This window comes from Anas acuta, chromosome 25 (assembly GCF_963932015.1).
Source record: "Anas acuta chromosome 25, bAnaAcu1.1, whole genome shotgun sequence".
Lineage (NCBI taxonomy): Eukaryota > Metazoa > Chordata > Aves > Anseriformes > Anatidae > Anas > Anas acuta.
In genome coordinates this window covers 1,436,569-1,447,796 of record NC_089003.1, presented here as the reverse complement: position 1 = coordinate 1,447,796, position 11,228 = coordinate 1,436,569, and the positions used below count along the sequence as shown (strand labels likewise).

General features: G+C 40.5%; 2 protein-coding genes across 2 annotated transcripts; both read right to left on the bottom strand.

The window, feature by feature from the left end:
- Positions 1-370: 370 nt before the first annotated feature.
- On the bottom strand, positions 371-3,991 carry CFAP97D1 (CFAP97 domain containing 1). The gene is made up of 7 exons (XM_068660870.1): positions 3,785-3,991; positions 3,620-3,713; positions 2,328-2,398; positions 1,808-1,926; positions 1,221-1,344; positions 1,034-1,093; positions 371-497 (listed from the first exon to the last, which is right to left on the bottom strand). Exons 2-6 carry the CDS (start codon positions 3,657-3,659, stop codon positions 1,034-1,036), a joined length of 414 nt encoding a protein of 137 aa, XP_068516971.1. The 5' UTR covers positions 3,660-3,713; positions 3,785-3,991; the 3' UTR covers positions 371-497.
- Positions 3,992-4,127: 136 nt separating this feature from the next.
- On the bottom strand, positions 4,128-11,166 carry LOC137844444 (ras-related protein Rab-18-B-like). The gene is made up of 7 exons (XM_068660860.1): positions 11,008-11,166; positions 10,854-10,909; positions 10,361-10,422; positions 8,445-8,517; positions 7,401-7,519; positions 6,527-6,593; positions 4,128-5,640 (listed from the first exon to the last, which is right to left on the bottom strand). Exons 1-7 carry the CDS (start codon positions 11,070-11,072, stop codon positions 5,468-5,470), a joined length of 615 nt encoding a protein of 204 aa, XP_068516961.1. The 5' UTR covers positions 11,073-11,166; the 3' UTR covers positions 4,128-5,467.
- Between the last annotated feature and the right edge of the window lie 62 nt (positions 11,167-11,228).

Sequence of the window (11,228 nt, the reverse complement as noted above, 5' to 3'; positions counted from 1 at the left end):
ACTAGTGGTAAATAACTTAGTTTATGATCTAACATAGTCTAATAGTGAGATGTGCAAAGAATGCAAATACATAAGTACAGTTGAAGTTACATTTAACTGAAAATTTAAGATGTTAAGATATACTACAGCTGTTAAATATAAACTAAAATATTCAGTATGAGTTGAATAATCTTTTTTGAAATCTGTGCAGACACCCCATATTGATGTACAGTCATAGAGATACTAACTTGAGATAGTGTCAGAAATACTTCATTTTTTTGATGTAAGGAAGGCTTTTTTAGATTCAAAGTAAATGATGGTGAGAGAATACATAAGTATATGCTAAAGCTTGAGGGTAGCTAAGATGAGCTTCTCTCACAGGAAAACAGAACACAGTTGATGCTCTTATTTATTCTAAAAATCCTAGGAAAAGGGTACATGCAGCAGATTGCTGTTACCAGGACAAGATTCCAATCCAGACAAAAACACTGAGTCCTTTCCAGGCCTGGTATGTGTTCCTGCCATTAGTGAGAGGAAAAAAAGAAAAGGTTATAAAGAAAATCAGAATGTAAAACGTAATTCAAAGTCCTGTTTTCTAAGTGGTGCCAAAAACCCTAAGTCAAAGCACTTAAGCAAACTGAACTATTTTTCCCTTTCCCTACTTCCTCACACCTAAAATTAATGTAGCCTTTCATATTTCCTGTTAGGATTTGTAGTTACTGAAGGATGAGCCTTGGCTAACAGCTACAGTGCGTGAAGTTTTCAGGCAGCTTTCCATCCATACTGGCTGTATTTAAAACAGTTTCCCTTTCTAAAATTAGTTGTGTAGTGTACATCCAGGGCACACTGCAGTCAGCGAACTCAGACGTCCTCAGCTGGTTTTAAGTATTCCATATCTCCAGCCAAATTTCTAATAGGATTAAAATAACAATTTAAAATATACACATTTCACATGACCATGAGAAGTGCACAGTCTAGAACCCTGATACCTTGAACTCAGCTTACGATACATGCATTGTTTTTATAAAGTGAAACCAGGTGTAAAACAGTATACCTAATTCACTTGAGAAGAGATACGGCATTTTGTAGTCTGTTTAAAGTATCTGGTGGTCTGCTAAAGGGAAAAAAAAAACACGTTACAGGTTTTATCATTAAGTGTTATTTAGAATACATAATATACACAATATACTTAGTTTGAAGACATAACATAATAGTATTTATACAAAAAGTCAAATACATGCCTGCCACCCAGTATCAGACTTCTTTTGGTAACTGGTAGGCTTACACTCAAGAAGCCTTTTCAAAATTCCCTGATTTTCCATGGTGATTGTCAGTATTTTCCTGTTCTGTGCATCTCTATTTGATCTGTAAGCAAAAATGAACACATTTGCAAACACAGATTGGGAAGGGGGAGAGAAAGGAGACAGAAAATGTTTTTTAAAAGGAAGGGACTGAAGGCAGAAGTCTGTAAGGAGCCTGTAGCAGACAGTGATACAGGCTTTGGTTTCTAAATTAACAGCAGAATAGAACTCTTTGCAGGAATTTCTCTTCAGGAGAGGAGGTAGGAAGGTACAGCCAAGTAGCAGGTGCTAATTCAGTGTTTTAGTGTTACAAATGGTTCCTTCCCAAGCTGAAAGATTTCATCAAGGACTCCTACAAGAGCCCTTCTATGGCTGTAATTTTGTCGGGGCAGTGCAGCTTTTCAGAACCATTATGAGTGGAAGTAAAGGGCTGGTGGCGACAGTTCTACTTTTGTAAACTGTGGATCCATCCCATAAAATGATGCAACAACCTTTTTACTCCTGGAACAAAGGGTAGTACCAGCTACCTCCTTTGAAAGTGTTCATTCCAGCAGTCTACAGTTGCTGGCCCTCGTTGTATCGCAGCTAGGCGCTCCATCAGCATCTTGTTCTCTCTCTCAATCTGATAAATTCGCTTTTGATCCTCCTGTGCAAGACATGCCAAGTTTGCGATGTCATTCTCATGAGAATCTACTGGGCTGGCTCTCACAGATCTGTTGCCCATATGTATAAAAAAGAAGAACACAACAACCCTCCTTATTTCTGCACGCACCCCTACCCCAAAATCACCATGTTTTCTTGCTGTGCTTTGTCACTATTTCCTTGCTGTCCTTCTCCTAGCACCCCTTTGTATATCTCTCTCTCTATATATAAAAAAGGATATAAAAGCAGCATTGCATTCAATTTTTTTTATCCTTACTCTTTTTCTCATTAACTTTCATTTTTTTGACTCTGAAAGGATAAAGAAAGCACCCTTCTCTTTATGTTCCTGAAGACTTCCTTGCTGCCTGAGGCATTATCATGACACAGACATAGGTGTACCATTACCTGAATCCTGTGCTTGTCAAAATGTTGCCAGGTCTGTGCATGTGAAGGTTTTTTACGCACACGCGCTCTTCCTTAAAGGAGGAGAAAAGAAGAAATGTTTTAAGTGAAAAAGTTTTGTGAAGCAAAGCTATTGAGCCCCATATCCCTTCATCCAGCCTTTCCTTTGCCAGCGTTCCCCAACAGTGAAACAGCTTTCACTGGGAAAAGCACTGCAGGTCTGCTGTGTTTTTTTTTAGAAGCAGTAGAAACAGAAACAATGCTTCAGACCTGCACAGACAGGAAGGGCAGTAGCCGTTTCACATTTCCCTAACCACTGTTCATTAATTTTTCCTATTTATGTGCCAGACAAGACATATTGCACCTCAACTCACAGTAAATGAGCTGCAACATTGCTTAAAGAGTTTTCTGTTCAAAAAAAAAATATATGAACATGGATCAAGATTTTTCCATTACCTTTTAGCTCAAGCTTCGTTAGAAGTCAGTTGTTTGAAAACACAGTAATTCAGCAAGTCCTCTTCATGACATGCTAACTAGCATCTAGCAAGATCTCTACAAACCGTTCATGTTGATGGCAACTGCTATTTTTTCCACTTCTGTTCAACTTACAGGTTAAGATGCTTACTAGTATTCAGTGAAAATATCATTTTGTATTAAAAAAAACACAAAACAAAACACAAAGTTATTGACAGGTGTAGGGGTGAAATAGTTTTAAAAACACGCCACATTGCAGCTTGTTACTGCAATTCAGTGAAATTCAAATGAAAGACCAGTTCCTATAGCTTGTTGCCCTCAAGAAGTTATGCTCATGACTATAAATAAGCAGAACATCTCCATAAACTAATCAAGATGGGTTTGGGTTCTGTTGGTTTTTTTCCCCCATCCCTTCCAGTATGATAATGGAAATCTCCATTGAGTGGGATTGCATTTGCAGCCAGCTGAAGCATGATGCAAAGGGAAATTATGTTCCTTTTAAACGGACTGCCAGCTGTTTAATTCTTTCAGAAGAAGAACTCACTTAAGGGCACAACGTCCTTCTACAGAACACAGACATCAACTGTAGCACAGAAAAGCTCAGCAATTTCACCCACATTCAACAGGACTACATGTAGTCTTCTCTCTCATCTCTTCCTAAACCCCAGGAAAGAAGTGACTAGCTTGTTGACAGGCTCACTGCAAAGTCATTTCCATCACCAGAACAATAGACGAAGAGCGGAGAATGCACCAGGACCATTTTACAGCCTACTGCTCAGAGGCCATTCATCTCAATCGTCTCATGACTGTCTCCTTCCCACCTGTTTTTGTGGTTTTGTTATAGTTGCCACAGCCTCCCATCTTCTGAACTTGACTTCCTAGTCTTGTTTGTCCATGTTCTGTTTACAGTGATACCTGGAGATTCCAGACAATTATGACACACTCGCATTTTACTCATAGGCATTTGCTCACTGATGAGTCCTTACCTTCTGTGAACTGCTTGCAGAAGGCCTATCCAGCTTCCATAGGTCAAGGCAGCAGAAACTGCTTTTTCTTATACTTACTCAAAAGTATAAACATCATTCTCAAGGGACCCTTTACAGACTGAAACCAGGATGTGGTATAAGAAGCATCCTTCATGTAGCTGCAACCAGATGTGCTTTCCATTGCTAAAGACATTAAAAGCCACTACAAATTCTGACACCATCCTCCTCACACTGGTTTCAGCAGAGAGAAATACATAGAATTCATATTCCATCCATGCAGCCATGTACATCCAGTGCAAGACAAACAGACTTAAATTCATTGCAAAACAAACAGAAACAGATGTAAAAACACAAGACAGGTATTTTATTTACTTACTCCAGAAAGAATTATATGCACATACTTTTCACAGATGAAAACAGCTCCAAAGAGCACTGTATAGAGAACAAGCTAGAATAGTTCCAAAGTAAAGCTAAAGTTTATACACCTTGTCTTCAACAGTGGTACAGTAGTGGTGTTAGTCAGGAAAACACTCTTATTAATAATGTAACTTAACTAGATAGCAATGAACCAAGATATACCCATCCTAAGAAAGGCTAACCTTTTCTGTTCCAATTTGACAATGTCCTGTAATAAGAGTGTCTTTGGCTTTGTCACTTGCTTACAAGCAGCTTATATTTTAAATGCTGTCCCTAAATTTTTGGTTACCTTTAGTTTTTGGTTACTTGAAGTTTTTGGTTACTTTTACAGTGTTGCAAGCACCCAAACCAGAAGTCTCCTAGAGGCATTGCTACCAAGAGCAGACAGAATCTAGGTTAGCATCTTCCATGACTCAAGGCTTGTTTTCAAGACAAGGCAGCGAGTCCAATGGGGATGGAGGGAAAGTAAGAAGAGGCAGCTATCTGGTAGCAACAGACTCTTCCTAGTGGACAATTGTCTATCACCAGCACATTTTATATTAAACGTAGTTTTAGCCCTGCAGTTGCTGAATGAGGGCAGAAACACGGGTTTGCAGAAAACTAAAGGAAGGACCCACACTGTAAGCTGGCCCAAAATGATGACTCTGAAATGCAGGCATTTAAGAGCAGCAAGGTATAACCTACAGTGTACTGCAGAGGAAGCATTTTCTTCCTGCAGAATGTTACTGATTATAGTGAATACTATAACCCTAAAATTTAGTAGCAACTCAGCTTGTTATCTGGGGACACGTAGGAATTTCCAGTGCTTAAAACTATGAGAAATAGAAAAGCATTGTCACTGCTCAGGTTGACTCCTGACTGGTAACTACATTAAAGCGAAGCTGGCTGCCTGAGAAACTCCATTGTCATTCTGGACAAGATAAGCTTTTCACTGATATTCCAAAATGGAATACTGTTTTAAAGCAGGAATTTCAGGAAAGGAACATGTTGGCTGCTGTACTGCAAAAGTGTAATATAAGAAGCACTATGATTTACTAGTGAAAAATCTGAGTTATCAAAAGAGCGTAATACTGGTATCTGGAGATATCAGAGGCACATAACTGAGAAGTAAATTGTTATGGAGTAAAAGAGTATTTTGCTGATCAGCTTGGTTTTCAGATCTACACAATTGGTGGCAAGTCAAACAAGGCACTGTTTAGTGCCTGAAATTTCTTACTATATTTTTCAGCAGTCTACTCAGCTTGGACAGAACAGGCACCTGTAGATTTAAGAAAGTGGACAGTATGCACTACATAAGCTTTTCTCCTTCTGCGAAGATTCCATCAGCTGGAATCCCTGCTTCTTTGTGTTTTTATCCCAAAGACCTGGTGTCTGCATGATCTTTATGACTAGTTCCTCAAAGGCATGCTGCACTCCATCCTCTGTTTTGGCACTTGTCTCTGGAGGAAAGGAAAAGAGAGGGGAAAAAAGAACACAAAATAATATTTTTATCATATTTGCAGAGCACTCCTCTTTGTAAGAAGTTCTTTTAGGAACAGAGAGAAGACTGTAACTTTTTCATTTAGTAAACCTCATCTCCTTTCTCCCTTAATGGCACACCTACATTGATAATGATAAACAGAAATGTATCCCATCTGTCTGAAGCATCTAATTTTTCCACACAGAAAACTTTTCCACCATTCCCCATTCTCTCCTAGAAAACAGGAATTGTTCTTAGGTTGCAATAACATATCTATAAGATGATTATTCCAGAACTAAGTTGGGAAACACAGAAAGCAGAAGGAATAGCAATTTTTTTTCCATGTATTTGCTATAGATCCTTTTCCAAATCTTTTAAGAAACTTCACCTAAAAGGTGCCTATTTTACACAATTTGTTCCCTATCTTTTTATTTTCCACATCATACATTTTATTGTATAAGCAATATTATATTATTAATATTATAGTACTACATCTGTCTTTTATATCCCTGCAACAAACTTGGAAATTAAAAAAATTATCCGTGGTCCCTGCTAGCATTACTTAGGAGAGAGATTTCAGTCCCTAAGACTCTGAGTTAAAAAACATTCAAGAAAATATAGAAATCATGCCTACACAGTACATGAAGGAAATCTCACTTTCAGCAAAAAGTATTTTCAATTACAGTCAGTGCAGAGCATCTCTGAAAAAAATAAAACCTACAGCCATGCATATGGAACTGCTGCCACAACAGGAACCCAAATTAATTCACTTCCAAAACAAAACAAAAAGATGACCTGAAATCAGCTTATTTATTGATGCCAAAATATATACATGAACTTACCAATTTTTTGGCACAGTTACTTACCTATAAAAAGCAGCGAGCGTTTTCTAGCAAACTGGAGTCCCTCTCTTCTCTCTACTTCACGATCAGGCTGCAGAGACGAATGAAGAACATGACTAAAATAAGCTACATTTGCCAGTTTTAGGAACTCCCTGGAAAAGCACCACTGCAGAACTGAAGTTTGGCTGAAAAGAAAGAGAAAGTCTATAAAGCCATGTAGCAATCATCAACTGGATTTTCCCTGTTCTACAGTCAGCTTAAAAGCTGCAAAGAACTACTGCTATTAGGCAGAGCCAATGAAGGAGGGTCAAATTGAAGAGCAGCAACATCAGATCAGCAGGAAATAGATGTATTGTTATCTTCTAAATTAGCAGGTAGCAAGGTACATGCCAGAAGGAGGCTTTAATTGTCAAATAGCTGAAGAAGCATACCAAAGATAACTGAAAAAGATGGCAAAAGAGGATAATGCCACCAAAATCTCAAGACACTAGTAGCATTAACTACTTGATACAGACATGCAGCCAGATAAGAATTCCAGTTACATAGTTCAGGATAGCTACACTAGAAACCTCTTGTAGTAAAGCAAGAGTGAAATACTTTTCACTAAGCTGCAAGCATCTAAGATATGTCAAAACCACACAGATATATGCAGTGACTTCCCTTAATAGAATCACCCTCATTAATTGCATCTCTCCAGTAGCATTTCCAGGAAGCTAACAAGATCTGCTTCCCAAATGAGGTAGTAAATAGAGCCTGCCTAGCCTAGGTTCCTCAGTTACAGAGCATCTCACCTCCTCACTCAAGAGATCTGTTAGTTTCAGAGCTTATCACCCATTTATACTCCATCATAACTGAGCAATCAGTGGAAAAGTATAAGATGATGCATTTCTAAACTGACCTTATCGGTTTTATTGCCAACTAACATCTTCACAGTGTTGCTTTTGTTGGTATACGTTTCCAGCTCATTCAGCCAGCTCTCTAGTCCTGTGAAAGTGTCTTTTCTTGTAACATCATACACTGGTAACAGAGGAAAAGGAGCTTAACAGATGTAGAACCTTGATCAACGTTTACTTCATCATGGCAGAACTTAGTCCCTACTATCTCATATTGCCCCAAATAATAAGCAGTATTAGGGAATTGGAGAAAGATGCAGCCATATGGTCTTTCCAGAGCTGGAACACATTGGCTGTTCTCACCCAAAGTCACCAGGGATTACAGAACATAAGCATCTCTGCAACACATCTGTGACTGGAAATCAGGCTTCACAGCTGAACTCTTTTACCTGTTGCTAGTTCTGAATTGGGCCACACAGAATATTTTAAAAATATTCTGTATTTTCTCACCTCATTTAAAATATAATTACATGTATGCACTGCTGTTAATTAACACCATTCTGGGTGTTAGCAAAAAGTGACTTTTGGTCACTTCATAACTGCATTCATTTAATCACTAAAGTTAAAAAAGCTGCATCATGTCCAGAAAGAATATTTTGTACAGCAGGGTGTTCAGCTGTCACAATCCCTGAGAATAACACTGCTCTCTTTTTCTAAATTGGTAATCACACAGAAAAGGAGTAGCCATCTATAATTTGAGCTGTAAACCTCATGTTTTATGGTAATCACATATTCTAATCACAGTTTCTAACAAAAATCAAAAAATAAAGACATTAGAGAAAACAAAATACAAAAAACAATGTGCCTTATGACCAGAAATTCACCAGAATAGTTATTACAAAGCTGATAATTCATCCCTTGCCAAGTGACACTGCTGTATTTTTAATTTAAAGAATAATTATTTCTTGCCAGTAGTTTTGCATATTCGGTGCTTGAACTAACGATTCAGAAATGCTGTAAAGAACACTGAGAATCACAGGAACAACATGTACATTTAGGTAGTTAGACCACGCTTCTGCAATCATGTTTCTCATCCATATGCTTCCTACCTAAAACAACCCCTTGAGCTCCTCGGTAATAACTGGGAGCCAGTGTTCTAAAGCGCTCTTGTCCTGCTGTGTCCTAGAGGCAAAAACAAACAAACAAACACATACACAAAAAAAAAAAACAAAATATTTAGAACAAAAAAGGTAACTTAAATTACACAAAATAACATTTTTCTGACCAGCAAGGACAAACAAAACCATAACAGAATGAGGGAAGCAGTCAGAAAACTTCAGCAGTAGCAACAGAAAATACGGGGTAGAAAAGCCTGGAGAGGACTGGATTGAAGGTTAAAGTGAGAAGCACAGATACTTGTACCACAAGTGAGACAACAACTAAGTAAATGGGATGTAAAAGAAATAAATAAAGATTATTCCTGCAAGCCAAGCAGCTGGGTTTAGTCAACTAACAGTCAGCTGAAGTGAACAAGGTGGGGAGCAACTGGTTTTCAAGTCAAGAAAGGAGAAATGGTGGTTCCCCCAAAAAGTAATGCACCTTTTGCTCCTTCCAAACAGGAAAGGAAAATTCAGTTAGAACTATTCCATATGTAATGAGACTGTAAACAGGCAAGAAATTTAAAAGAAGTAGTTTTATTAAATTACTACTGCATTATGACACACTCTCATGAATCTTTCAAATAGTTCCTATGTGCAATGTGAAATTCAAAACCCCACAGAACAAACAAGGAGGCGAAGAAGTTACACAATTTATTATTATTATTGTACAGAGAAGAATATGTACAGGTTACAATAGACAGACTAACAGCTATGTTATCATTCATTTCTACTTTGCTGTATTAAAAAAAAAAAAAAAAAGAAAGAAAAAAAAGAAAGGGAGCGAGACTAAAACCAGCAATATATTGACTTAGTTCAGGCATCCTTACTAAGAATATTCCAAAGTATCCATGAACATGTAGATAACAAAGTAAAAGCTTTGATGCTCTGTACATGCAATGGAGTTTTTATTTAACACACAAAACTGCCCTGCTTTTTCCCCCTAATTACCAGTTTCTCCTGATGCTGTTACAGACTGCTGCAAAGTGCCTTTTCCAGCTATACGACTTGTGCAGGTTCTGGCCCTGATTTTCATTGCCCAGCAAGGAGGCACACCCCTGGGTAATTATGAGGCCAAACATTTCTTGGTTACTCTCAGCAAAGCTTCTGCTTTGCACGCAGCATGTTGAGAATACAGCCAACACACATGGTCACTGGCTAGACCAACCACGACTTCAATACTCTTGCTCTACATTCTGTACAGAGTGTGAATGAAAACAAAGAAATAACACCCATTTTGATACTTACTTAGTCTCGTTAATACCAACCCAAGGCATGTTGCTGTCCTTTCAGAAGTCCCAATCACTTCATCCTGAATAGTGTGTTCTTTCTGAAATACCTATGACCATGCACATAAAGTCTCCTCTTTCTAGGGCTCTTTCACTCCATTTAGGAGAGTACACATGGAGCTATAGCAATACTATAAATAAGTCTGAAAATATAGCTGCAATCTGATTTCCCACTTGTTGTGTTCTGGAAATATAGTTCAGGGCAAATGCTGAAGTCTCCCAGTAAATCCAGACCAACCTTTACATAGTTCATAATTAAGTATACTCTTGTTTCCATCATTTTAACCAAAATAAAGTGTCTGGAGTGTTTCTGCTATAGAGAGTGTATCAGCACAGTCCCTACAGGAAATCGTGCAAAACATCCACCAAAACATCACTTTCCTGCAATTCACTCGACCTGAGTGTTGTCTGTCTTGGGTCATACAGGCAGGCAATACCTGCCTTTCTTGCAAGGCCACATCTTCGTAAGTCTAACAGAGAATTACTGAAACACAAGTGCACAACCTCAGCATGCAGATGTTAGCAAAGAGGGTGGAAAAAAAAAAAGAAGTTCCCACATCTGTCCTGAACAGAACCTACCCATATTGCAAGCTGCACTGCGTGGCCATCTACCACCATTTTCTTCACTTTGAAATCAACACCTGCGACATGAGAAGAAGGGAAGACCTATGAGAAGGAACCGGGTGGATGGCAGCCCCACAGCCAGCCCCCTTCTTCCCTCACAACCCCCTGCCATCCACCCAGAGCCCCCTGTTCCCCTCATAGCCCCCAGCCATCCCCTCACAGCCCCCTGTTCCCCTCACAGAGCCCCTTATTCCCCCCCATAGCCGCCCCACCACCTCCTCACAGCCCCTCTCTCCCTTCACAGAGCCCCTTGTTCCCCCCCATAGCCACCCCACCATCCCCTCACAGCCCCACTCTCCCTTCACAGAGCCCCTTGTTCCCCCATAACCACCCCACCACCCCCTCACAGCCCCCTTACTCTCCCCTCACAGCCCCCCTCTCCCTTCACAGCCCCCCAAATCCCCCCATAACCACCCCACCACCCCCTCACAGCCCCCCCTGGCCTCACCGATAGTGGGCTTCAGGCAGGGCTCAAACGAGCCATCGGTGAACCTCAGCAGGAGGCTGCGGGGCAAGCAAAGAAGCCAGAAATCAGCCCGGTGCCCGGAGGAGGTGAGGGGAGGCACCCTCAGGGCACCCCCCGGACCCCCTCCAGGCCTCACCTGGACTTCCCCACGGCGCTGTCCCCGATCAGGAGCAGCTTGAGGGTGAGGCCCGAGGCCTCCATCTCCCACCCGAGCCGGGGGGTCGCAGCCAAATGCCCGCTGCCCGCCGGCGGAACCAGCTGACGGGGAAGGGGCGCTCCGCCTACCGGGCGGCGGCCGGTGCCAAGCGGGGCGGAGCGGGGCCGGGGCGCCCCGGCCGAGCCGCTTGGAGCTCCGCG

Coding starts and splice junctions, on each gene's coding strand:
- CFAP97D1 (XM_068660870.1), bottom strand. CDS start 3,659: ATGGGAGGCTGTGGCAACTATAACAAAACCACAAAAACAG. Junction 2,399..3,619: donor TAACAAAACCACAAAAACAG/GTGGGAAGGAGA, acceptor TCCTCCTTTAAG/GAAGAGCGCGTGTGCGTAAA. Junction 1,345..1,807: donor AATGAACACTTTCAAAGGAG/GTAGCTGGTACT, acceptor TTTTGCTTACAG/ATCAAATAGAGATGCACAGA.
- LOC137844444 (XM_068660860.1), bottom strand. CDS start 11,072: ATGGAGGCCTCGGGCCTCACCCTCAAGCTGCTCCTGATCGGGGACAGC. Junction 10,910..11,007: donor AGCGCCGTGGGGAAGTCCAG/GTGAGGCCTGGA, acceptor CTTGCCCCGCAG/CCTCCTGCTGAGGTTCACCG. Junction 7,520..8,444: donor AGCTCAAGGGGTTGTTTTAG/GTAGGAAGCATA, acceptor CTCTGTTACCAG/TGTATGATGTTACAAGAAAA.